The sequence below is a fragment of the Peromyscus californicus genome, unplaced genomic scaffold (genome assembly GCF_007827085.1).
Source record: "Peromyscus californicus insignis strain IS unplaced genomic scaffold, ASM782708v3 Scaffold_20__1_contigs__length_68692818, whole genome shotgun sequence".
NCBI classification, from domain to species: domain Eukaryota; kingdom Metazoa; phylum Chordata; class Mammalia; order Rodentia; family Cricetidae; genus Peromyscus; species Peromyscus californicus.
This window is the reverse complement of record NW_026294503.1, coordinates 41459811-41486005: the sequence shown is the minus strand read 5'-3', so window position 1 is coordinate 41486005 and position 26195 is coordinate 41459811. Positions and strand designations below refer to the sequence as shown.

The 26195-nt window shown below is 53.4% G+C and overlaps 2 protein-coding genes across 5 annotated transcripts; one reads left to right on the top strand and one right to left on the bottom strand.

Moving 5' to 3' along the window:
* Positions 1 to 935: 935 nt before the first annotated feature.
* Positions 936 to 13286, top strand: Cpsf1 (cleavage and polyadenylation specific factor 1). Its single transcript, XM_052748143.1, has 37 exons — positions 936 to 1164; positions 5192 to 5219; positions 5319 to 5452; positions 5547 to 5627; positions 5749 to 5900; positions 5996 to 6142; positions 6538 to 6677; positions 6759 to 6869; positions 6972 to 7065; positions 7170 to 7257; positions 7328 to 7450; positions 7549 to 7600; positions 7677 to 7771; positions 7838 to 7912; positions 7991 to 8071; positions 8171 to 8260; positions 8401 to 8511; positions 8587 to 8728; positions 8807 to 8985; positions 9067 to 9203; positions 9278 to 9452; positions 9528 to 9734; positions 9826 to 9915; positions 10011 to 10154; positions 10227 to 10379; positions 10980 to 11096; positions 11172 to 11262; positions 11345 to 11429; positions 11508 to 11649; positions 11731 to 11883; positions 11969 to 12145; positions 12220 to 12286; positions 12368 to 12415; positions 12495 to 12650; positions 12742 to 12871; positions 12944 to 13082; positions 13163 to 13286. Exons 1-37 carry the CDS (start codon positions 1021 to 1023, stop codon positions 13208 to 13210), a joined length of 4326 nt encoding a protein of 1441 aa, XP_052604103.1. The 5' UTR covers positions 936 to 1020; the 3' UTR covers positions 13211 to 13286.
* A 2-nt stretch (positions 13287 to 13288) lies between these two features.
* Positions 13289 to 26111, bottom strand: Adck5 (aarF domain containing kinase 5). 4 transcript variants are annotated; one of them, XM_052748144.1, is made up of 15 exons: positions 26003 to 26111; positions 17456 to 17559; positions 16376 to 16525; positions 15758 to 15833; positions 15444 to 15668; positions 15223 to 15363; positions 15031 to 15144; positions 14806 to 14937; positions 14646 to 14729; positions 14483 to 14564; positions 14341 to 14419; positions 14147 to 14238; positions 13819 to 14071; positions 13632 to 13748; positions 13289 to 13545 (listed from the first exon to the last, which is right to left on the bottom strand). In XM_052748144.1, exons 1-15 carry the CDS (start codon positions 26099 to 26101, stop codon positions 13440 to 13442), a joined length of 1854 nt encoding a protein of 617 aa, XP_052604104.1. In that variant the 5' UTR covers positions 26102 to 26111; the 3' UTR covers positions 13289 to 13439. The 4 variants fall into 4 exon arrangements, with proteins under 4 accessions (XP_052604104.1, XP_052604105.1, XP_052604106.1 ...); XM_052748145.1 differs by having other exon boundaries at positions 15444 to 15644; XM_052748146.1 differs by lacking the exons at positions 15223 to 15363; positions 15444 to 15668.
* Positions 26112 to 26195: the final 84 nt, after the last annotated feature.

The following is a 26195-nucleotide window of genomic DNA, read 5'->3' as shown; positions in this document are numbered from 1 at the left end:
CAAGACTTGTTTTTAAGGTCTGGTTTTTGTTTGTTTGTTTGTTTTTCTACACAAAGACAGGGTTTCTTTGTGTAGTTTTGGTGCCTGTCCTGGATCTCGCTCTGTACACCAGGTTAGCCTCAGCCTCGAACTCACAGAGATCCGCCTGGCTCTGCCTCCTGAGTGCTGGGATTAAAGGCGTGCGCCACCGACGCCCAGTTTAAGGTTGTAAGGTTGTATTTTATTCTGGTTTATGAGACAGGATTTCTCTGTGTAGCCCTGGCTGTCTTGGAACTCACTCAGTAAACCAGGCTGTCCTCGAACTCAGAGATCCTCCTTCCTCTGCCTCCTAAGTGCTGGGATTAAAGGCGTGCTACTTACAGAAGTATAGGTAAAGATTTATATTTACAACCACCATCATCCGGCTAAGATTTTATTTTTTAAATTATGTGTGTATGTGCCAGCTTGACTGTGCACCTTTAATCCCAGCACTTGGGAGGAAGAAGCAGGCAGACCTCTGTGAATTCGAGGCCAGCTGGGTCTTCAGAGTTCCAGGACAGCCCTCCATATAGCGAGACTATGACTCAAAAAAAAAAAAAAGAAAAGAAAAGAAAACAACAACAAAATTCTTTAAAAAGAGATCTTAGGGCCGATCAGTGGTGGTGCACGCCTTTAATCCCAGCACTGGGATTTCGAGGTTCTAGATTTAGCTAATGAGGAAAAGCTTGGAGGGAGCAGAGTGGGAACGAGAGGATGTCCCGGAGCTCTCCAGCGCTGGGACCAGGATCTTCAGTTCTTATCAAACTAGGCCACTAGAGGCCGCTGTTCGAGTGCAGCCTCGGCGCGCAGGCGCATAGGCGAAGTAGTCCGGAACTGTGTTTCTCAACTACCAGGTCGGTCCTCCTAGAAGGCAGGTCCGGGCGGGAAGCGCAGGCGCAGAAGCTCGGAACCTGGTGGCCGGGTTTGCGCGCGCGGCCGGGCCGAGTCCGCTGCCGTCCCTGTCCCCCGAGTCGGCGGCTCCGGCGTGACAGTGGCGGCAATATGTACGCGGTGTACAAGCAGGCACACCCGCCCACCGGGCTGGAGTTTGCCATGTACTGCAACTTCTTCAACAACACTGAGCGCAACCTCGTGGTGGCCGGCACCTCGCAGCTGTATGTGTACCGCCTGAACCGCGACGCCGAGGTAAGCCCTGTCTCCGGAGCAGAGATGCCGAGGCCGTGCCGCAGTCCCCTCGGCAGGTTCCCCAGGGCAGGAACCTAGCTTTGCCTAAGGCCTCTCGTCCCCAGAGCCGGTTCTCCACTACCACGTTGTTTGGCCTCATCCTACCCTGAGCGAATGCCCCTGCCTGCCTACGGTCTCCTATTTGTTTGGGATTTCCAGGAGATTGTTGCAGACCTTCCATGTGCTTAGCAGTAAGGACATGGCAGTGAACCAGACCCTTGAGGGAGATGACCCTTTAGTAAATGAATATATACAGACTGCCGCAGTATCTCCGGGAGTGAGAGCCGGTGAAGGAGGCTGGGTGCTTCCAAACCAGAGCTGTTCTGAGACTGATCGGGTTTGTTGGGGGAAGAACACTTCTACCTAAAGGAGCAAGGCTGGATGCAGCTTGGGGACCGACTACTGGCAGTAAATGTAGTAAAGTGGAACAAACCCATCAATAAAGATATAGGGATGTTTTGGTTGCTGGAGTGACAGCAAGTGGTTCAGGAAGCCTTCTTGCAAAGAGGCAATTTCTGTGGAATCTTGGTAGTGCATGCCTTCAGTCTCAGGCAGAAGCAGACAGATTTCTGGGTGTTCCAGTCTAAACTGGTTCCAGCCAGCCAGGGCAACATAGTGAGACTGTCTCAAAAGAAAACCAAACAAACAAAACAAAAATGAAGCCTGAAGGGTGTTAACTTCTTCCATTTTTTCCCCCCTGAAATTTAAAAATTAGGTTTATTCATTTGATTTTATGTGTTCTGCCTACGTGTATGTGCACCACATGAATCCTTAGTGTTCATGAAGGTCAGTGTTATGGATGGTTGTGCCAAATGGGTCCTTTGTAAGAGCAGCAAGTGCTTTTGATGGCTAAGCCATCACTCCAGCCCCTAAAGAGGCAGCATCTTAGCCAAGGTGCAGCACATACCTCTGCTGATAGGGGAGGTGTTCAGGCAGAATCATGGGTACTATGAGAGAGGGCCAATGTTCTCCCCCCCCCCCCCAAGACAGGGTTTCTCTGTCTAGCTCTGGCTGCCCTGGAACTCATTCTGTAGACTAAATTCGGAGGCCTACCTGCGTCTGCCTCCCAAGTGCTGGGATTAAATGTGTGCACCGCCACTGCCTGGCTTTCTCAGACACTTATTAGCTTCTGCTGTATGAGACTTCTGGGGAGAAGCCTGCTCTGCGGAGTGTGCCCCCCAGGGAATGACAGGTCACATAAAGACAAGGAGATGCAGTGTCGTTAAGGCAGCAAAGCTGGGCAGGGCTGCAGCGAAGTCTCACCTGTAGAAGATGTGATTTAAATAGACAACGAGGTCTGGAGAAGTATGTATGAGTGAGACAAAGTAGTTTCAAGCAAAACTGTTTCTGTGATAGAGGCTATAGGCAGGGAGAGAAGTAACATGGTGGGGCTCCATGCCACACTCTCCAAGCAGGGAATTTTGTCAAAGAAGTGATCTTACCCAACTTAGGTTTGACAGCTGTCCGAGGAGACTAGTCAGGAAGTGGCTATAGCTGTTAGGCAAGAATTAATGGTGGCCTGGAGCAGGGTAGCTATGTGGCGATGGGAAGCCATCAGATTTAGGATGGACAGATGTGCAGTTTGAGAGGAACTGAGAATCATGCCAAGATTTTGTCGGGGTTGTGGATAACAGGTCTGGATTTGGTCTTAGCAGTTACAGGGGTAGTGTTGCTGTTCCATGGTGGCCAGGAGCGGAGAGCCACTCAGGAAACATGGTTGGGAGGGTAACGAGTTGGAAGAGGGTCCTGCACTGGTTCTGTGCTCTTAGCCTTAGGTGATTATGACAAAAGGCTATGGGGTGCCAGTGAGGATGGTTGAGGCCTGTGGAGGAGAATTGGTAGCAGGGAATCAGCTGGCTGGAAGAAGACCTGTCCAAAAGACAGCAAAGAGCCGGGCGGCCGTGGCACACACCTTTAATCCCAGCACTTGGGAGGCAGAGGCAGGTGAATCTCTGAGTTCAAGGCCAGCCTGGTCTACAGATCGAGACCCAGGACAGGTACCAAAACTACACAGAGAAACCCTGTCTTAAAAAACAAACAAACAAAGGACAGCAAAGAAACGGAGCAGTAACTGGGAGAGAGCAAGGGTTTTAGACATTTTAATTTTTACTTGTTTTTTTTTTGTTTGTTTGTTTGTTTGGTTTGGTTTGGTTTGTTCTTTCAAGACAGAGTTGCTCTGTATAACAACCCTGGCTGTCCTGGAACTCACTCTGTAGGCCAGGCTGGCCTCAAACCCACAGAGATCTGCCTGCCTCTGCCTCTGCCAGAGTGCTGGGATTAAAGGCTTAATTTTTACTTGTTAAATAATTTTATTATTATTATTGTGTATCTGAGTGTCCGCACCACTAGTGATCATCCTTACAGATGGTTGTGAGCTGCCATGTGGGTGCTGGGAGTCGAACCCAGGTCCTCTAGAAGAGCAGCCAGTGCTCTTCAATCTCTGAGCCATCATTCTAGTCCCTGTTTTTATTTCTAATTGTCTGTTTGTCTCTGTGTCAGTTTGTGCACATAAGTGTAAGTGCCACAGAGGACAGAGACATTGGATCTCCAGGAGCCGGAATTACAGGTGGTTGTGAGCTGCCTGATATGAGTGTTAAGAATGGAACTCAGACCGGTCGGTGGGCTACAGAGTGAGATCCAGGACAGGCTCCAAAGCTACACAGAGAAACTGTCTCAAAAAAAAAAAAACAAAAATGGCACTCAGGTCAAGAGAAAGGTTTTTAAAGGTGAGGGAGAAAGCAGCATAACTGTACACTGGGATTTAACGGGAGTGTTTGCTTTTTGGTATGTTGGGGGGGGGACGACGAGACAGGGTTTCTCTGTATAGCAGCCGAGGCTGTCATAGAACTCGCTTTGTAGACCATGCTGGCATTGAACTCACAGAGATCCTCCCGTCTCTGCCTGCTGAGTGTTTACATTTTTAATGGTTGGGGTACATTGTAAAGAGAGATCTTTGAAACAAAAGCTGCAGCTACCAATAGCAGTTCCTCGTTTTCTGTCCCTAGCAGAACAGTATGGCTTCCCTTGTCCCACAGACTGAAGTGCAAAGTGACAGGGGTGGAAGTGATGGAGGGCTCAGTCCAGTCACTGATTTGAGACAGGCTACCTAAGATAGATGGGCACAGTGTGTCAAGACACACCGTGGTCAGGTTTGGGCAAATTCAGAAGGGGCAGGCTGGGCTGTGACCTGTCCATTCTTCTGTTCTGTTCTGTGTGCCTATCCTGGCAGCTTATGGCCTAAGATTTGTCAGACATCTTCCTAGAACTTAGGTTTCCAGGAGGACATGGTCCTTGCTCCCACAACCTGTCCTTCAGAGCAGCCCTCAGTATGTTTAAAGGGAAATGTGTCCTTTGTTGTTGCTGTCTTGAGTCTGTTCCTGTGCATCTAGAATATGCAGCTGTGTGTTGTGGGGACACCCAGTCCGGTACAGCTGTCACCTGGAGTTGCCAGGAAAGCTCAAGGCCTCATTTCTGTCTTGTTGTTATTTTTTTTTTTGGGGGGGGGGTCTTGCCATGTAACTCAGGCTGGATAGGAATTTAGAATCCTGTCTTGACCTCCTGGGATCACAGGTATGTGCTACCATGCCTGTTACCTCTTGGTTCTAGTATCCCTTGACTCTGTCTTGGTCCAGCTATCTAGTATCCAGCTGGACCTGCAGCTGGCACTGAGCTGCTTGGTCTCAGGTATAAGCCTACAGGTGCACAGCTGAGCAAGTTTGAGACTGTAGAGAATGACTGTGTGCGGCATAGGGGTGGGCTTCCAGGAAAGCTAGACGTGTAGCTTTCCAGTGAGGAGCCCTGAGGATAGGGTTAGGATATGTGAATGTAAGTTTGCCTGGGATCACCTGGCTGATACACTGACCTTGCAAAGTAGAGCTTGCTGATGGCCGGGGCCAGCCCTGGGTGGACTCCCCTGTCCTTCAGATGACTATGGATGAGATAGGTCTACCTGGTGTGTGGTTCCTTACTGCTCCCTTTTCCCTTCCAGGCTTTGACCAAGAATGATGGGAGCACAGGTAAGTGTGGGATAGCCCCTCTAGCCCTGCACCTGGGTGGGGCGTATATGGGTGGCCTGGGAACAGGGCCTAGTCCTGACTTTTTGACCTCTACTCCAGAGGGGAAGGCCCATAGAGAGAAACTGGAGCTGGTAGCTTCCTTCTCCTTTTTTGGCAATGTCATGTCCATGGCCAGCGTGCAGCTTGCGGGCGCCAAACGTGATGCCTTGCTTCTCAGTTTCAAAGATGCTAAGGTGAGCGTGTTATAGAGAGCAGTGCTGGGCTGGGGTCTGTCAGTGTTTCAGGGTTGGTATTGAACGGGCCACGCTTCTGACCTCCTGCCTCCAGTTGTCAGTGGTGGAGTATGACCCAGGCACCCATGACCTGAAGACCCTGTCTCTGCACTACTTTGAGGAGCCTGAACTTAGGGTAAGCCAAGCCCAAGAGTGCCCAGGCTAAGCCTAGCAATTCTCTCTAACGTATCTCTTCTGCTGCCCCAGGAGTCCCCTCAGATCTTGTGTAGCCTAACTGATGTCCCCTCTGCCCCCAGGATGGCTTTGTGCAGAATGTGCACACGCCTCGTGTGCGGGTGGACCCTGACGGGCGCTGTGCAGCCATGCTCATCTACGGCACGAGGCTGGTAGTTCTGCCTTTCCGCAGAGAGAGCCTGGCTGAGGAGCATGAGGGGCTCATGGGCGAAGGGTGAGTACCAAGCCGGGGTGGCTGTGGTTTTGAGCACCCAAGAGCCCTGAGCTTTCTGCCCTATCACTCCTCCTGCTGACACCTTTGGTCTGTAGGCAGAGGTCCAGCTTCCTGCCCAGCTACATCATCGACGTGCGGGCTCTGGATGAGAAGCTGCTCAACATCATCGACCTGCAGTTCCTCCATGGCTACTATGAGCCCACCCTGCTGATCTTGTTTGAACCCAACCAGACCTGGCCCGGGTGAGGCTGGGGCCCCTGCTGTGGGCCCCCAGAGGTCCTGCCCAGACCTGGCCCGGGTGCGGGCCCCCAGAGGTCCTGCCCAGACCTGGCCCGGGTGAGGCCGGGGCCCCTGCTACGGGCCCCCAGAGGTCCTGCCCAGACCTGGCCCGGGTGAGGCCGGGGCCCCTGCTACGGGCCCCCAGAGGTCCTGCCCAGACCTGGCCCGGGTGAGGCCGGGGCCCCTGCTACGGGCCCCCAGAGGTCCTGCCCAGACCTGGCCCGGGTGAGGCCGGGGCCCCTGCTACGGGCCCCCAGAGGTCCTGCGCGGGCAGGGCTATAGAGAGGGGGTGGGGTGACTGGGTCACTAGCCTTGGGAGCAATGTGACTGCCTCTGGATGACCTACCTGCTGCTCTAGGCGGGTGGCTGTGAGGCAGGACACGTGCTCCATTGTGGCTATCTCGCTGAACATCACACAGAAAGTCCATCCGGTCATCTGGTCCCTCACCAGCTTGCCTTTTGACTGTACCCAGGCCCTGGCTGTGCCCAAGCCCATAGGTGAGGGTGTGGCTGTGTTGAATGGCAATGGGGACAGGGGGCGGCAATGAACTGCGTAACAGTGGTGTCGTCTACCTCCAGGTGGGGTAGTGATCTTCGCTGTCAATTCACTGTTGTACCTGAACCAGAGTGTGCCCCCGTACGGTGTGGCTCTCAACAGTCTCACCACAGGCACCACAGCTTTCCCATTACGTGAGTGGGGTGTACTATGGGCAAGGTGGGATGTGCCTGGTGCAGAGTGCGCTCTGTTCAGGGCAAGACATCCAGTGTGCCTGATCATTATGTACCCCCTAGGTACCCAAGAGGGCGTACGGATCACCCTGGACTGCGCACAGGCAGCCTTCATCTCTTATGACAAGATGGTCATCTCCCTCAAGGGAGGCGAGATGTAAGCCCACAGCCTATGACCCCTGACCTCTGGGATGCCCATATGCTCCCTTCCCCTTGCCTCGGTGTCCCTTGCCCACTCAATGCCCTTACCTTTCCCCACAGTTACGTGCTGACCCTCATCACTGATGGCATGCGCAGTGTCCGAGCATTTCACTTTGACAAGGCAGCTGCTAGTGTCCTTACCACCAGTGTGAGTAGGAACGGGGTTGGGAGTGTCCTGGGTCAGGTCTGGTTGTATCTTACTCACACCTCTCCCTCAGATGGTCACAATGGAGCCTGGATACCTGTTCTTAGGCTCTCGCCTGGGCAACTCCCTTCTCCTCAAGTACACAGAGAAGCTGCAGGAGCCCCCCGCCAGCTCTGTCCGTGAGGCTGCTGACAAGGTAAGTTCCCACAATGTAGGGTCCCTGGGCCTGTCCTTCCATGGCCCCCATGTGTGAGACAGCCTCAGGGCTACTCACTCATTTCTCATGCCTCACAGGAAGAGCCTCCCTCTAAGAAGAAGCGAGTGGACCCTACAGTGGGCTGGACAGGTGAGAGGATGGACTGGGATGAGCAAGGGAGGGCCAGAGTCCATGCTTGGACTCAGCTGGACTCTGTCTGCTGCAGGAGGCAAGACGGTGCCACAGGATGAGGTGGATGAAATTGAAGTATATGGCAGCGAGGCCCAGTCAGGCACACAGCTGGCCACCTACTCTTTTGAGGTAAGACTGGGGAAGGCAGTGGACATCCACTCGCTTGACCCTACCTGACCGTTGCTGTGCCCACAGGTGTGTGACAGCATGCTCAACATTGGACCCTGTGCCAACGCTGCTGTGGGCGAGCCTGCCTTCCTCTCTGAAGAGGTACCCAAGGGGCCGGGATGATAGGTAGATAGAGCCTAGAGGTGGGATGGAAAGCTGTGTCCTTACCCTGCTCTGTAGTTCCAGAACAGTCCTGAGCCAGACCTGGAGATTGTGGTTTGCTCCGGCTACGGGAAGAATGGGGCCCTGTCAGTGTTGCAGGTGTGTGCAGGGGGGGGGACGGACGGACGGACGGACGGACGGGGCTCCTGGTACGGCTTAGTAGGGCTGAGCACTCATTCCCACCCCATCTTTATCCAGAAGAGTATCCGGCCCCAGGTGGTGACAACCTTTGAACTTCCTGGCTGCTATGATATGTGGACGGTCATCGCTCCTGTGCGGAAAGAGGAGGTAGAAACTGGGCTGAGGAGGAGACCAAGAGGGGCAGGGAATTGTGCAGCTCCTGGGGACACTGGGGTCCAGGTGGTCACAGTCACACACTGCCCTTGCTAGACTGTGGCCCCTGCTCTGCCCCTCTCTTGCCCTCACAGGAAGAAACACCCAAAGCAGAGAGCACAGAGCAGGAGCCTGCTGCCCCCAAAACAGAGGAGGACGGGCGCAGGCATGGCTTCCTTATTCTTAGCCGGGAAGATTCAACCATGGTAAAAAAAACGTCGAGTCTGGGACTAGGGACAGGGTCCCCTGGGGAAGGGCACCACTCACCACTGTCGCCATAGATCCTACAGACTGGCCAGGAGATCATGGAGCTGGACACCAGTGGCTTTGCCACACAGGGCCCCACAGTCTTCGCTGGAAACATTGGGGACAATCGCTACATTGTCCAAGTCTCACCTCTGGGCATTCGCCTGTTGGAAGGCGGTAGGTGGGCAGGTCTGTGTGAATGGGTCTTGAGGTGGTATGGATTGCCACCTCACCCTAATGACCTTGTGTCCACAGTGAATCAACTGCACTTCATCCCTGTGGACCTGGGTGCCCCCATCGTGCAGTGTGCTGTGGCTGATCCCTACGTGGTCATCATGAGTGCTGAGGGCCACGTTACCATGTTCCTGCTCAAGAGTGATTCATACGGTGGCCGCCACCACCGCTTGGCACTACACAAGCCTCCACTGCATCATGTAGGCCCCCTACCCTTGATGCCCTTGTCTTCCCCCTGCCTGCCCCCTGCCCCTGTCTGAACCCTATCCCATTTCCTACAGCAGTCCAAGGTGATTGCACTCTGCCTGTACCGTGACGTCAGTGGCATGTTCACCACCGAGAGCCGCCTGGGTGGGGCCCGTGACGAACTGGGGGGCCGAAGTGGCTCAGAGGCTGAAGGTCTGGGCTCGGAAACAAGGTGCGTAGGGGCTGGTATGTGAGATGCCAGTGTTACCATGGCACGCTGTGACGTATCTACCTATTGGTTCCCAGCCCCACCGTGGACGATGAGGAAGAGATGCTGTATGGGGATTCCGGCTCCCTCTTCAGTCCCAGCAAAGAGGAGGCCCGCAGGAGCAACCAGCCCCCCGCTGACCGTGACCCCGCACCCTTCAGGGTAGACCCCACCCACTGGTGCCTGCTGGTGCGGGAGAATGGCACCATGGAGGTGGGTGCATCATACACAGCAGTGTCACAGCACGGTAACCTTTGACCCCACTCTTAACCATTGTCCTCTCTCCAGATCTACCAGCTCCCAGACTGGCGGCTGGTGTTCCTAGTTAAGAACTTCCCTGTGGGACAGCGGGTCCTGGTGGACAGCTCTTTTGGACAGCCCACCACACAAGGTGAAGTCCGAAAGGAGGAGGCCACACGCCAGGGGGAGCTGCCTTTGGTCAAGGAGGTGTTGCTGGTTGCCCTGGGAAGCCGACAGAGCAGGCCCTACCTGCTGGTAGGTTCCTTCTTACCACCTGCCCCCCAAGGCCTGCCCCATCCTCATGCCCCCCCACTTAGCTCAGCGCTATCCCTGCTTGGATCCCCAGGTACATGTGGACCAGGAGTTGCTTATCTATGAAGCCTTCCCCCACGACTCTCAGCTGGGCCAGGGGAATCTCAAAGTCCGCTTCAAGAAGGTGCCAGTGGCTAGACCCTGTTTGGGCATGGGGTGGATTGGAAGGCCAGGCCAGCAGGGTCTGGAGGACCTAGCGCTTACTGTGGCCTCTGCCAGGTCCCCCACAACATCAACTTCCGTGAAAAGAAGCCAAAGCCGTCTAAGAAGAAGACGGAAGGCTGCAGTGCTGAGGAGGGGTCTGGAGTCCGGGGTCGTGTGGCGCGCTTCCGCTCCTTCGAGGATATTTATGGCTATTCAGGGGTAGGCAAGTGGCTTGGCAGGACTGGAGGATGGCGCCTCACTCTCAGTGTACTCAAAGGTGCCTGCCTCTAGGTTTTCATCTGTGGACCCTCACCTCACTGGCTCCTGGTGACTGGCCGTGGAGCTCTGCGTCTGCATCCCATGGGCATTGACGGCCCCATTGACTCCTTTGCTCCGTTCCACAATGTGAACTGCCCCCGTGGCTTCCTGTACTTCAACAGACAGGTAAGGAGGCTCAGCCTAGTTCCTCCAATGCCACTGATACTGCCCTGGGCCAGACGAGCTGTGGGAGCAGAGGGCCAAGACAGTGGGAACTGGTGGGGCCAAGGATGAGACAGTGGGGGTGTGGAGGGGAGACCAGTGAGGTCACCATCCTGCACTTGAGGTACAGCCTCAGACTTCGTTAAAGAGCCAGGCTGAGGTGGCTTTACCATTTGCTCCGCTTCTTAGTTGCTGTATGGCTTTGTGTACAAGCACATGCCTCTGAGGCTGATGGCAGGTGCTTTCCAGGGGCTAACAACACAGAACTGCTGGTGAAGGGTGGCCGGGGTCACGGACATTGGCTCCTTTGTCTATTATTGGGGTTATTATTGTGTCCAGTCCCTGGGGTGTCCTCTGGCCCTGGCCTTCCCATGCCCTGTACTACCGTCCACCAACATGAAATGAGCCTAGACAAAGCTTTAGTCTCTCCAGGCCACTACCCAACACAGCAGTCCTGATATCCCATACCACAGAGCTAGAGAACATTTTGGTAGGCCTAGGTTCATTGGCTCTATCCTTATCCACCCCAGACCAAACTGACTTTGCTGCCCACTGCACCCCTAGGGTGAACTGAGAATCAGTGTCCTGCCTGCCTACCTGTCCTATGATGCTCCGTGGCCTGTCAGGAAGATCCCACTGCGCTGCACAGCCCACTATGTGGCCTACCATGTAGAGTCCAAGGTCTGTCCCTGTCCCACATCCCCCAGGCACCTTCTGAGCCTGGCCTCTGGCATGTGACACCCTCTAACACCCCAGGTGTACGCTGTGGCCACCAGCACCAACACACCCTGCACTCGAATCCCACGAATGACTGGTGAGGAAAAGGAATTTGAGGCCATTGAGAGAGGTATGCAACACTTGAGGGTAGGGTGGGGCAGAACTCGGCTGTACACTGTCTACAAGGTGACTCACTTTCCTTGTCTCAACAGATGACAGATACATCCACCCCCAGCAAGAAGCCTTCTCCATCCAGCTCATCTCCCCAGTCAGCTGGGAGGCCATTCCCAATGCCAGGTGAGGCTGGATCTACCAGGGGCTGCTCTGCTGGCAGCTTGGAGGTGGCAAGTGCTGACAAAGCCTGGCTTCATGCAGGATCGAGCTAGAGGAATGGGAGCATGTTACGTGCATGAAGACAGTGTCACTGCGCAGTGAGGAGACCGTTTCAGGCCTAAAGGGCTATGTGGCTGCTGGGACCTGCCTCATGCAGGGGGAGGAAGTCACGTGCCGTGGGCGGGTAAGGGCCTTTGGGTGGGGGGCGGGCAGGCAGCCCCCAGCAGACAATCTGCCATCTCCACACATTCCCTTGCCCTTCCAGATCCTGATCATGGACGTGATTGAAGTGGTGCCTGAGCCTGGGCAGCCCCTGACCAAGAACAAGTTCAAGGTCCTGTACGAGAAGGAGCAGAAGGGGCCCGTGACTGCACTGTGCCACTGCAATGGCCACCTGGTGTCAGCCATTGGCCAAAAGGTGTGTTATTCCTGTCCTTCCCTTCCCTCCTGGAGCGCTGTTCTGCCTCTAACAGCGGCCCTGTTCACCATCTCCCACCCTTCAGATCTTCCTGTGGAGCCTGCGGGCCAGCGAGCTGACGGGCATGGCCTTCATCGACACGCAGCTCTACATCCACCAGATGATCAGTGTCAAGAACTTCATCCTGGCAGCAGATGTCATGAAGAGCATCTCACTGCTGCGTTACCAGGAGGAGAGCAAGACGCTGAGCCTGGTGTCCCGGGTACTCAGAGGGACAGATGTGCAGGTGGGCACCAGTCCAGTGCCTGCTTTCACACTGTCCTTTCCCTTCCCCAGGATGCCAAGCCTTTGGAGGTGTACAGTGTGGATTTCATGGTGGACAATGCCCAGCTGGGCTTCTTAGGTGAGCATGTGGCTCCTTGGAGGCTGCGCTAGTGGGGGTGGGGGGGTAGCTGAGGCTGACTCTGGTCTCTCTGTTCATCAGTGTCCGACCGAGACCGCAATCTCATGGTGTATATGTATCTGCCAGAAGGTGAGTGGTTCCTCTCTGATCTCTTCCTGGGCTGGGTACCAGGTAGTGGGCAGGCCATGACCTGAGTTCCTGTCCCCAGCCAAAGAGAGTTTTGGGGGCATGCGCCTGCTGCGCCGAGCAGACTTCCACGTGGGGGCCCACGTGAACACATTCTGGAGGACCCCGTGCCGAGGCGCTGCTGAGGGGCCCAGCAAGAAGTCAGTTGTGTGGGAGAACAAGCACATCACCTGGTTTGGTGAGTGTTGGGGTGGGGTTTCCAGGGACGGGGGGCCAGCCTGGGGTCCAGGGACGAGAGGGCCAGCCTGGCTCACACGGCATCTCCTCAGCCACCCTGGATGGTGGCATCGGGCTCCTGCTGCCCATGCAAGAGAAGACCTATCGACGGCTGCTGATGCTGCAGAACGCACTGACAACCATGCTACCCCACCATGCTGGCCTCAACCCCCGTGCCTTCCGGTGAGTGTGCCCCTTCCCTGGCCTGTCCCTGCACCCCGGTGTGCTCTGACCCTCTTATGTCCACCACCCCAGAATGCTGCATGTCGACCGGCGCATCCTACAGAATGCTGTGCGCAACGTCCTTGATGGAGAGCTGCTAAACCGCTACCTATACCTTAGCACTATGGAGCGCAGTGAGCTGGCCAAGAAGATAGGTACCACACCTGACATTGTGAGTACCACCTCTCACCCTAGCCCATTTGCCTTACCTGCCCTACCCACCCACATCTTTACCTCCCCATCATCCCACAGATCCTGGACGACTTGCTGGAGACAGACCGTGTCACCGCTCACTTCTAATTCTGTGATGCCACCCTGCCACTGTACACTTATCTCTCTCTACCCATTTTGTATAAAAGAAAAACGATTTCTTTCAGATGAGTGTGTGGTCATTGTGTTTAAGAGTCCCATAGTGTATTCCCCATTCCAGCCCCGGGTTGAAAGATATCTGCACTGGGCCTGCTCAGTGTGCCCAGGCTGGAAGTTCTGCTGACCCCTGGCAGCCTTGTAGTCATTCTGGCTCAGAGACCTACATCTCCAGGTACTGGGAGACCTCCTCAGCCTTGGGGGCAAAGCCCAGGCGGGCCAGAACACGCAACAGGAGGGCCGCGAGCCGCATGGCAAGGGTCTGCAGCCTAGAGGGGCAGGGTAAAGGGTCATAAGTTGATGGGGAGCAGATCCTGGCCAGCCAGCCACCCATCCAGCACCCATGTTCACTCACCTCAGGGCCACCTCAAACTTGAATGCCTCCCAGATGACCTTGATGTGGCGCAAGAGGCTGCTGCTGTAAATGCCATGGTACGCTGCACCCACCAGGCGGCTCCAACCCGAGACAGCACTGTATCAGATACACACATCAGCCTGCTGACCTGCAGCACCACCTCCAGGCTTCCCCTTGGGTCACTAACCTCTTGGCCATGATGAAGTAGCGGTCCACAGGGGTGCCCAGTGTCGAGTTGATGGCACGTACTGTGTTGATGTTTCGGAGCACGAGTAGCATGGGCCGTGGCAGTGCCTTGAGCACTTCCATTATGCCTTCAAAGTGTTCACGAGCCATGTCCTGCATGTAGACCGCCTCCTCACGGGTCATCAGGTGGGAACCCCACAGCTGGCCCAAGCGCACAGGTCGCTGCATGAGCACCTCAGAGAACAGCATATAGTCTGTGGAGAAGGCAGGAGTTCCTTTTTGGTGCACAGTGGCACGCTTCTGCCTGTTCCACAAATACGCACCCTTACCTTGTACCCCAAGAGCAGCTGCATGTATCTTCATTGCAGTATCGTCCCTCAGGATGATGGCCCGCCACAGCTGGCACAGGGAGGATCGGTCCCTGCAGGAAGGCCTAACTGAGCTCCAAGCTCCAAGCTGCAGGAAGAGGGGCCCAAGGAAGGCCCGTTTCCCCCCCCACACCCCCATTCCTGTCCCAGCTTACTTCTCATCCAGGAACTGGTAGAGCCCGTGGTCCAGGAGCACCAGTTCTGCTTTTCCATCTGGACCTTTCCGCACCAGAACTAGGAACACAGCATGTCAGCTCAAGCCACCCCTCTGAGATCCCACCCTGGGGGCTTTCCTACCATTGCCAGGGTGGGGGTCAGAGTGAATGAAGCCAGTGTAGAATATCTGTTCAGCAAAAGCCTGGATCAGCTTCTTCGCTACCTAGGGAGAGCATAGGGAATACATGACAACAACCATTGCCCAGCATCCACGCACGGTCTTGCCCTAGCACATGGTACTCACGTCCTGCACTGCCAGCCCCTGCCTCTTGATGGACTCCATGTCATTCACTTTACAGCCATCACAGAAGTCAGCTGTCAGCACCCGCTGCGAGAGCAAGAGGCGGAGTGAGCTCAGCAGCCGTGCATTGCCCCACCCTCAGGGAAAGCTCTACCCAGCCCACCTTGCTGGACTTGTCCCAATGCACCCGAGGAACAACAATATAACGGAAGTGCTTTAGCTCCTGAGCACAGCGCTCAGCATTTCGGCCCTCATTCTCGAAGTCCAGCTCCTGGGCCAGTGTCCCCTTCAAATCCTAGAAGTTATATATGGGCAGACGGGTCAGTCACATCTGGGTTTAGCATTTACCACTAGCTGCCCCTCCCCCACCTGCTATGGGGGGCACTACCTGTAGGACCCAGCTGAAGCCGAAGGTGGGGTGCATGAGCTCTATGAGGTCCAGCAGGAGTTCCAGTGTGTGCACATCCCCATCAAAGCGGTCTCGTAGGTCAATGTACTGTACCTGCAGTAGGCCAGGGTACACTGAAATCCAGGCTCACCACTGGCCCAGGATCCATCTAGTGTGCAGCAGCATAGATACCTTTACAGCCACATCAGTGCCATCATGGAGCTTGGCACGGTGCACCTGAGCCAGGCTCGCAGCAGCCATCGGCTCATAATCAAACTCCCGGAAGAGTTCATTAGGAAGTGCCTGGAAGTCTTCAAGGAACAAATTGTCCACCTGGCAAGAATGTGCTCGGAGTCACTGCCAGGGCTGCTGAGGCAGCAACCTCTTTCCTCCTCCCCATCAGCTGGACTCACCTCCCTGAAGCCCCGAGTAAGAGCCCTGTCCTCCAGCACACGCAGCGTCTGGATGTACTCGGGTGGGAGCAGGTGGTTGAAGGAGCACAGCCCTTGGCCCAGTTTCACATAGAGGCCCCCATTGCGGATGGCTCCTGCCACCAGGGCGTCAGCCGCACGCTGGTGACATGCAGACATCACCTCCACATACCCCGGGCTGTTCTGACCACAGGCATGGAAGAAAGGCTGGGGACAGGTAGCCACTCCGTGGTCCCCCCAGCACCCCGTACCACCGGTGTCCCCTCCCTGCATGTGCTCAGGATATGAGGACAAACCTCTTCCACTCCTCGTAGGACAACATTTGTGCACCACCAGTAGTCCAGGGAGATGAGCAGACCGACCTTCACAGACCTGCAGGCAGAAGCAACTTCAGCCCCAGGCAGGCTGGGAGTGTGTTAGATCCTGGGGGTCCTTCTGCCCTAAGCCCAAAGTCTGGCCTTACCCATTAACCCCTGTGCCTAAGGTCAGCCTCTAGTAACTTGGGTCCTTACGAGCTCACGGAATACTACTCAAGCACAGACTGCTAAGTTCCAGTGGGGAGAGGGATGAGGGCTGTGGGCAGAGGAAGCAGTGTTGGGCATGACAGCATCATGGTCCCAGGAGGGTCACTTGCAAAAGGGAGGAAGAGAGAAGTTCTTTAAGAGCCAGAGAAGGAGTCAGGCAGTGGTGGTACATGCCTTCAATCCCAGCAGCTTCTCTATGTCCAGGGCTGAAGCCCTTGCCCTCCAGGCTATGGCTGACCTGCTAACGTCTGGGGGGACACTGTCACCTTCCTGTCTGTGTGCTGCATGTTAACCGCAAAGTCCGAGAACCACCCCACAGCCCCTGGAGGAGAGGAATGTGGAGAAGGCCATCCCTCCCAAGCTATCCCAGGTCTGGCACAGCCCTCCTACCTGCCGAAGCGCCCAATACCGTCTACCGCAAGTCGGATCTTCCTCTTCTCCTGCGCCTCTGCCATGAAATAGCGGGTTCCGAGGAGCAAGGGCACCCCCACTATAGTGACAGAGAGTGTCCTCTTCCACAGCAGCCTGGTTCTTGAGGTCCTGAGGAGACATGGACAGGTGCTGGAAGCGCTGCTCCTTCACGAGGGAGCTGGGGCCTCAGCTTCCCTCTTTCCTGCCTGAGCAGAGCCAACTCTAAGTCCTGTCTATTGGGACCATGTGGCCACCAGAAGACACCCAACACATTCAAGGCCCTTTTCCTAGGCTCCACAATAGCACAAATGCCAGATGCTGGAGGAGGTGGCCTTCTTCGGCTGCCTCATTGGGCAGGTCAGTACTGATCTGCAGTCTACACTCTGATGGTGCAAGAGATCCTAATGGAAAGTGAGACTTGGTAGTACTAAAGCCAGCACAAACCAAACTGAGCAAGAACTTGAAGCAAGACTAGACTAGAGTCCCATACTGCCCAAGACAGCAAACATCCACAGATGCTGACTACAGCAGCAGCAGGAACATCATCCATGTCACACACGGCCTCCTCTCTGTGCCATGGTACACTGAAAGAAAGGGTCTTCCAGCCAGGGAGTGGTGGCACACACCTTTAATCCCAGCACTCAGAAAGCTGAGGCAGGTAGGGAAGTAAAGAAAAAAGGACAGCCTTCCTCCTTGCTCATAGGGCCATGCAGCCACCACACCTCTTCTGGCTGTTCTCACACCTTGCTTGACGCCCCATCAAGGCAATCGCACCCGCCATCTCTAAATGACCCCCGTGTCTCTGATGGACTGGGGACCTCTGTCTGTAGTCCTCCCAATTTGTCAGTGTGTGCTCATCACAAAGTTCTTATGGAGAGCACATGTTTCTGAGTGTGACCCATCACAGGTCAGGAACCCTGTGGTCTCAGGTTCCAAGATGCCACAGATACAAACGCATCCTGTTTGGGGGTCCGGGGTGGGCCTCCCCATCTTTGTGATTACGCAGTCGTCTCCGTGCCTGGGAAGGGGGCCCGCCTTCGGCTGCAGGGACCTCATTACCTGGCCAGTGGGCTCTTGAAGTTTCTCCTGAAGAATATGGCAGGGCACGGCCAGGGCTTCTGTCTGTTCTGCAGCAGAGTGGAGTGGAAGTGGCAGAGTCGCATCTGTGAAGAGGGTAGATGGCAAGGCTTGGCAGGGGCAGGGACACAGGGGCACAACCCACGCCTCTGGTGCTGCCTGGCACCTCCGGAAGCCTGGAGCAGAGCCACACCAAACAACGCATCCTCAAACTCTCACTCAGGAAGGGCTGTCCATGCTTCCAGGGCTCCAGGCAGGAAGCTGCCTAGACACCAGTCTTAGCAATAAAGACACAGGGTGTCTACTGGATGAAAAAGCTAAAGGCAGGAGCAGAAAGACATTCCTGAAAATGCCTCATCTCTGAGGGAAGAAAATTTGTCCGGACCTGACTTATCTGTGATCAGGGCCAACATCACTTTTGTGGTGGCACCCCTAACCTGTCCTTTACTATTTCTTGGTGCTGACACCACTAACCGGTGGCCAGAGGAAGTGGGCCACACCATGGGAGAAGTGTTAGCAATGCCCACCCACCAATTGTTAAGAGCGTGGTCTCACAGAAGTGGCTTTTGTGTTGGACCTTATTCTGAAAGCAGAAAGATTCAAGGAGAGCTGAAACTGAAATCTGGGCAGAGCCACAGCTGGGAAGTCACAGGCCCCGTGAGGAAGTGGCAGTGGTTGTTCGCTAAGTGGCCATGATGTGCCCATCCAATTGTCTTCTAAATTATTATGTTTCTGTCCATAGAGTAGTGCTACTATCACGCTCGTCAGGGAGCTTCTCGCTGCAGTGGGCAGCCATAACTGCAGAGACTCAGAACCAGTCAAAGTGCTGAAACAAGCAAGTGACTGTCCTTGGCCTTAAGTGGGACATCTACATCACCCCTTCCAAAGCTCAGGAACACCATGGGAGAGACGGAAGAGCCCGAGGATGGGGTAAAATGCTCTGAAATGCTCTTCCCTGGGTATGACATGGCTATTGCAGTCTTTGTTGTTATTGTTGTTGTTGTTTTCCGAGACAGGGTTTCTCTGTGTAGTTTTTTTTTTTTTTTTTTTTTTTTTTTTTTTTTTTTGGTTTTTCGAGACAGGGTTTCTCTGTGTAGCTTTGCGCCTTTCCTGGATCTCGCTCTGTAGACCAGGCTGGCCTCGAACTCACAAAGATCCGCCTGCCTCTGCCTCCCGAGTGCTGGGATTAAAGGCGTGCGCCACCACCGCCCGGCGCCTCTGTGTAGTTTTTGTGCCTGTCCTGGATCTCACTCTGGAGACCAGGCTGGCCTTGAACTCACAGAGATCCACTTGGCTCTGCCTCCCGAGTGCCAAGATTAAAGGCGTGCGCCACCGCCGCCCGGCGCTATTGCAGTCTTGAACTTTGTACAAAGCAGCTATGGTTACCTTTGTGAGACTTGCGTAAGACTGGACCCATCAATAGCCCGTCATGGAGAAGAGAGGGACTCAGCAGTAAGCCACTGGTAAGGTGCCCATGCTCCTCTGAAGCAGTGCCCCATGCTCCTGACTATAATGAAATTCACTGGGACACGGACACACACACACGACACACACACACACCATGAAAGTGGAAAGTGGACTAGCTAGAAAGAAGGGGATCATCCAGAGTGGGAAGAGGAGAAGAGAGAATAGTGGGAGAATACAATTAAAATAACATACAACATACGTGCAGGCAGAACACTGTGCACATAATAAAATAAATATAATCTTAAAAAACAATAATAAAAGAATAACACAGAAGTCAAAGGATGGGGTCTGTAACATACCCTCTCAGAAAAGCCTACTGAAATAGTGGGAGAATACAATTAAAATAACATACAACATACGTGCAGGCAGAACACTGTGCACATAATAAAATAAATATAATCTTAAAAAACAATAATAAAAGAATAACACAGAAGTCAAAGGATGGGGTCTGTAACATACCCTCCCAGAAAAGCCTACTGACTGGACACTGCTCTGCGAGAGACGAGATGCATGTAACAGGCCCTGGTTTTCAAGGAAACCAGCCTCGGCAGATGGGAGACTTGTCAGTACCATCGACCTGGCAGCTCATTTGACACACGCCCTAGCAGTCTCCAGTACCAATGGCAGTATGGAAGAGGAGGCCTGGGCAGTTATCCAGCAGTGAGGAAGTGAAGGATCTAGGCCAAGTGTCCCACTAGAGTAGTGACTACATTCTGGAAGGTCAGTGAAGGCGGGAAAAGTCAGGTGTTGAGTCTAAGGGTGCTGGAACCAAGTGGATGCACAGCACGATACCAGGACCACAGCCTGCACACTGGAGCTACAGCTACTGAAGCACAAGTTCTGTCCCATGTCTGCTGCCCGATACTCCATCCAGCTCAGGGTTATGCAGCCACTGTCTCTCTTGATTCGCCTGCCTCTTCCTCCAGGTGCCGGGATTAAAGGTGTGCGCTACCATGCCCAGCACCACATTTCTCTTTTTCCTTCCAGTTTTTTGGTTTTTTTTTCTTTTTAAAAATTTTTATTTATTTTTTTATTATGTATACAGTGGTCTGCCTGCATGTATGCCTGCATGCCAAAAGAGGGCAGCAGATCTCATTGTAGATGGTTGTAAGCTCCCATGTGGTTGCTGGGAATTGAACTCAGGACCTCTGAAAGAGCAACCAGTGCTCTTAACTTCTGAGCCATCTCTCCAGCCCCTTTTTGTAAATTAAATTTTTTTTTTCAAGGCCAGGTTTCTCAGTATAGCCCTGGCTGTCCTAGAACTCTCTCTGTAGACCAGGCTGGCCTCAAACTCAGAGATCCTCCTGCCTCTTCCTCCTGAGTATTGGGGTTAAAGGCATAAACCACTATGCTTGACTACATGGTGTATTTGAGGCCAGCCTGAGCTACATGATACCTTGCCTTAGGGGGTAAAAAGAAAGCTGGGCGTGGTCTACACTAATTTTAGCACTCCAGAGGCAGAAGAAAGGCCACTCAGCCAGTGCTACACAGTGAGTCTCTGTCTCAAAAACAAACAATAGCAAGTTTGTAGTGAGCATGCCTTTAATCCCAGCATTCAGCACTGAGAGACAGAGACAGGAGAATCTCTGAGTTCAAGGCCAGCCTAGGCTATATAACTAGTTCCAGGACTTCTGGCCAGGGATACACAAAGAAACCCTGTCTCTAAAAAAAATTTTAAATTAAGTATTAAATAAATGTCTCGGGGTGGTGGTGGTGCACACCTTTAATCCTAGCACTCAGGAGGCAGAGACAGTCAGATCTCTGTGAGTTCGAGGCCAGCCTGGTCTACAGAGCTAGTTCCAGGACAGGCTCCAAAGCTACACAGAGAAACCTTTTCTCGAAAAACCAAAAATAAAATAAAATAAAACATCTGTGACTTACTTCCAAATGGGCCAACAACAACAACAAAAAAATTTCAAGTAGGAAGGTAATTTATTTATTTGATTTTTTAATTTTATTATCACTGGTGTCAATTCTGTTCTGTACAGTGAGATTTTCCCCTTAATAAATTCTTTGCCCTTTAAACAGACTTCCATGGATTTCTGGCATTAGTAGGTTCAGGCAGTAGGTATCTGAACAGTTAAATATATATACCACTTGATTATTTTACCTCCATTGTTAAATGCTTTTCAATGACACAACTGTGGGGCGGTAGATGCTAACTGCTGATCTGAGCATTGCATGTTGTGCACACATGAGGATACAGTCCCTGTACTCAACGAATATGCACACACCTGTGCCAAAATAACTAAACATCTGGGCATGGTAGCAGTCACCTGTAATCCTAATACCTAGTGGGCCGAGGAAAGAGAATCACTAACGTTTGAGGGCCAGTCTGAGCCGCAGTGAGTCTGAGGCCAGCCTGGTGTACACAAGTAACCCTGACTCAAAATAAAAGTAAAAAAGGGCCGGGCGGTGGTGGTGCACGCCTTTAATCACAGCACTCAGGAGGTAGGGTCAGGTGGATCTGAGTTCGAGGCCAGCCTGGTCTACAAAGTGAGATCCAGGACAGGCACCAAAACTACACAGAGAAACCCTGTTTCGAGGGAAAAAAAAAAAAGTAAAAAGGGGTAGTATGCACAAGACCTGGTTCATTACCCAGTAGCACAAGGGGAAAACGTTACAAAAGATTTTCTATAATAACAAAATCCCAGGATAGGAGGTAGCATTCTGCAAATGAGACCGATATTTTAGAGCAGGGCCCCTAATCTGAGATGATTCTGTGCCTGGGATATCTGCCATCAGCTAGAGACTCTTACTATGACCTGACTTGGGGAAATTGTGCTTTTTAGGGTTTCTTGTTTTGTTTTGTTGAAAGAGGGTCTCACCATAGCCTGGGTTATCATGGGAGAAGGGGATTTTAAGGACCAGGAAGGTAAAGACTAGAGATGCTATTCACACCAGCAGAGCAAATGAAGCCCCTGGGTGACTCTGGAGAAGATCCTGGCTATAGCATTTATCTATGCAAACCAAGTTCATTTTCCTCAATAAGCCTCAGTTTCTTGCTTTGCAAAGTATGGATCACTGCATAATAAAAGAGTGAGTTAAGCTCACAAAAATGATTTATAAACCCTTGGAGCATTGCCTAACATACCAAACACTATGAATATGTGTCCAGCAGGCAAGCACCAAGGCCACACTGGGATCAAGGATTTGCCCACATAGCACTCCAAGGCTCTGGCCCTGTGCCAGTTCTGAGCTGGTCCCCAGTGTCCTCAGCTCTCTCCATCTAACACAGATAAGAATCCCGAGTCCACTTTCCAGACTGAATTGTTTGTTGAGTATCAGCTTCTCATTGCTTTTTCTTCCTCTTCCTCTTCTTCCTCTTTCTCTTCCTCTTTTTCCTCCTCCTCCTCCTCCTCTTCTTCTTCTCCTTCTTCTCCTTTTCTTCCTCCTCCTCCTTTTCTTTCTTTTCAAAACAGAATGTCTCTGTGTAGCCCTGCCTATCCTTGAACTAGCTCTGTAAACCAGGTTGGACTTGAACTCAGAGATCCATCTGCCTCTGCCTCCTGAATGCTGGAATTAAAGGCCTGTGCCACCACACACACACACCCCACCCCCTCAACACACACTGCTTTTCCTTTTTTTTTTTTTTTTTTTTTTTTTTTTCCTCGAGATAGGGTTTCTCTGTGTAGTTTTGGAGTCTGTCTTGGAACTCACTTTGTAGACCAGGCTGGCCTCGAACTCACAGAGATCCACCTGGCTCTGCTTCCCAAGTGCTGGCAATAAAGGCGTGCGCCACCACCACTCGGCCCCACTGCTTTTCCAATGGGGAAAAAACCCAGTTTACTTCTCTCAGTAGGGAAATCAGACCATTTCCAACAGAGGCAGACAGGTTCCACCCTGAGAATGCAGAAAGACTTTCAGTAGCTGGGGCAAAAGGGCAGGAGAGGACTGGCTGAGATTTCAAGGGGGGCCACTGAATCAGGCTTGTCACTGCTGAGAGCAGAGAAGCGTGGAATGACTAAAGCGGACAGGCCTCGGGTCCTTGAGACTTATCACTCACAAGAGGATGCACAAACCCTCTGCCAACAGGCGGAAGCTGAAAGAGTAAGGCAGGCTATATACATTACCCAAGGCAACAGAAGCCGGGAAATCTCACACACGGAAGCCCTCTGTGCTGGACAGAGCTCAGACTCAAAAACCTGTCCAGAATCCCAGGCTGAAGCCAGCATGAAGCCCCAGTCTTACACCAAGACTGAGCGGGAAGGGCCTATATAAGCCCCTTGCTGACGTAAAGGAGCAGCCCAGAGCTCCAAGCTGAGAGAGCTCATTGTTCATGACCCAAAACTTCCATGTAGACAAGGTCCTTCAGGGAGATTCAGAAGTGTCTCAGGATCGCTCATCTCCAACGAGGCCCGTGCTGCCTCAGCTAAGCACCAGCTGTCAGTGGCACCTTGGGTTTTCTGGTGATGTAGGGACAATACAGTGTCTAGATGGCAACCTCCTTTTGAAGGCATAGTGCAGAGGCGACAAGGCTGGCCAAGTCAGTCCACCCATGCCCAGAAGGGGACTTGTGTCACACCTCTTATCTCTAAAAGGCTGGGGAGATGGACACATTGAGAACGCACAGGTAAGTCACTAAAGGTACATGCTGCTGTTGACCATACGGGAGGCTCCAGCTCCCAATGACTACCACTGTCGGGGCTCTGGTGAGGAAGGACTGGTTGGAGCACACTGCCTTCTCCCCCATTGCCAGCATGGTACAAACTGCTCTTGCAGGCAAGGTCAGGGGCCATCCACCCTCCCCACCCCACCCCCCGTAACTTCTTAGGAATTAGCACTGCAACTGAAGGGCTCTGGCTGCCTCTTAACCTTCCCCACTCAGGATGTAGAACAAAGATTCTTTTAGGAGGTACCTGTAATGCCCTCTACCCCATCAGGACTTATCTACAGCAAAAGGTCACAGTCAGGTGGGAGATAACAGTCATGATGTCAGGTAGATAAAGCCCTGTGCTGAAAACCCCAGAGCTACCACCCCCTCCGAGGGTTACTCACATGCCTGGGTCCTTCTAGGATAGGCTACCCAGCACCCATTAAGCTATCTTCTCAAATCCCCATCAAATGAGAAAGAATCTTAGGCCCCAAAAGGCATGGGGGTGGGTGGGTGTCAAACCTACAGCCAGACCTGCCAAAATCCAAACAAAGCCCAAACAAAAACCACCCAGTGTTGTGGGTCCAGATGGTCTGCAGTTCCGTTCTCAAGCCCAAACCCTGACCCACATGCAGCAGCCCCATGGCTGTGGGGAAAACTGCAGGCAGGAGCTAAGGCCAAGGAGGAGTGTCCTCTGGGGCAAAACAAGGCCACAGGGGCAGGGAAGTGCAGAAGGAAGGACTCGGATAAGAGGCTCTGCCTGTGGCGCCAGCGAGTTCAACGCTATATAAACAGTAGTGGGGGAAATACAAACTTTATTCTTGCAGTGACCCCAGAGTCTTACGTCTCTGTCTGCCATGACCCTCCTCCTGTCCAGGTCCCTGTGATGCCCACAGCTCCACTGGTGGTGGCAGCTCAGAACACGGCCACCACACGGCTGTCAGTGCGTTCTCTTCCACCAGGAGACCAGGTCCATACTCACCAGCTTGTGGTGATGATGGTCTACAACTGTCCCACAGCCCCTTCACCCCTTCCAGTTTGGACAGTGCCATAAGCTCCCTGTACCTGGTTCTCATGTTGTTGTTTTTTTGTTTTGTTTTGTTTAAGGACAGGGTCACACTATATGGTTCTGGCTGGCTTGGAACTCACTGTGTAGATCAGAATGGCCTTGAACTCAGAAATCCTCCTGCCTGTGCCTCCCAAGTGCTGTGCGCACCCCCCCACCCCCCACCCCCCGTGCCTGGTAGTTCTCATGCTTTTTACAGGGACTGTGTGGACAATCTGTCTGCAGAAACAGAGTTCTTCTCCAATGACTGCATGAAGCAGCAAAACTCATCATGCTCTAAGGAAAACCCTACAGCCAAACTCAGTGGGTTAGCAGAAGATGAAAGATGTCCATATGAGCCAGCCTGCACGTAGCAGGAAGTGACTGTCAAGCCTCAGGCCAGGGCCCTTCAAAAAGGTGACCAGACTAAGGTGCACAGGACAGATGGCCCAGTGCACCTCAACAGGAAGGGAAATCAAGGCACAGAACATTTCCCAAAGTTGGGAGCGAAGAGACTGGAAATTTGAGCTAAAGTGGATGTTACAAGGAATACCATCCCGCAACAGGACTCAACTGTACTGGGCAGCAGCTCCTAATCAGAGGTTAAAATGTGCCTTTCCAGTCCCGCAGTGGTGGAGCATGCCTTGAATCCCAGCACAGGCAGGAAGATCTCTGTGAGTTTGAGGCCAGCCTGGTCTACAGAGCTAGTTCCAGGACCCAGGAATACAAAGAGAAACTCTGTCTCGAAAAAACAAAACTCGCCTTTCCCTAGGGCTGTCTGGAGGACTAAGTGATAAGTTACACGGAGAAGTTTTGCAATTGTAAAGGGGCTGTGTGAAAGGCCCGTACCAGTTGACAAGACTCCATCAGAAAGCACGCCCACAGCAGGGCAGCTCACAGCAAGCCAAAAGTTAAACCCAACTCTGTGCCTATCAGTATAACCCGCAAGGCCAGATGTACTAGAAAAACAACCTCAGAGAAGTCCAAGTTTAAAAACAATACAACTGCAGAAGGGGCCATACTCCAAGGGCAGGGGATAGGCGAGGACATCTCCAAGGCCAGAACCCCTAGGGGGCCAAGGAAGCGAGGGCAAGCCTAATCCAGCGGGTATCATGGGGTGTCTCTCTCCCCAGAAGCAAGTAGAGGAAACAGAGCAGCTTCCCCTGGAGACCCGGGGGGATGGGCTGCAGATAAGGGCGGGGGGGGGGGGTACCCTGAGGTAAGGTTAAGTGATGCTGAGTCTTCCCAAGGGGGATCTGGGGAGCAAAGGGAGGCCGAGGACCTTTGGGGGTCGATGGGTAGGGCTCGGGCCTGGGTTGGGTCCAGGACCTCGGGGGTACCGAACTAGATAGACCCAACGCAGGGGTGCGGAGAGCACAGAGTCAGGGCCCGGGTCCAGGGCGTGCGGGGGCGGGGTCCTCACCGGCCGCCACATGTCCCCGGCAGCGCTCTCCTCTGGGTGGTTTCGCCGCAGATGTCTCTGGTGCCCAGCCGACCGCGCGGGCGAGTAGGCAACGCGCATGCGCACCGGCCCCGCACTCTCCTCGCTGAGCGGGGTAGAGTGGAGGGGCCACGCCCCCAAGGCGTGCAGGCCTCTGCCTCGCCGCAGCGGCCCC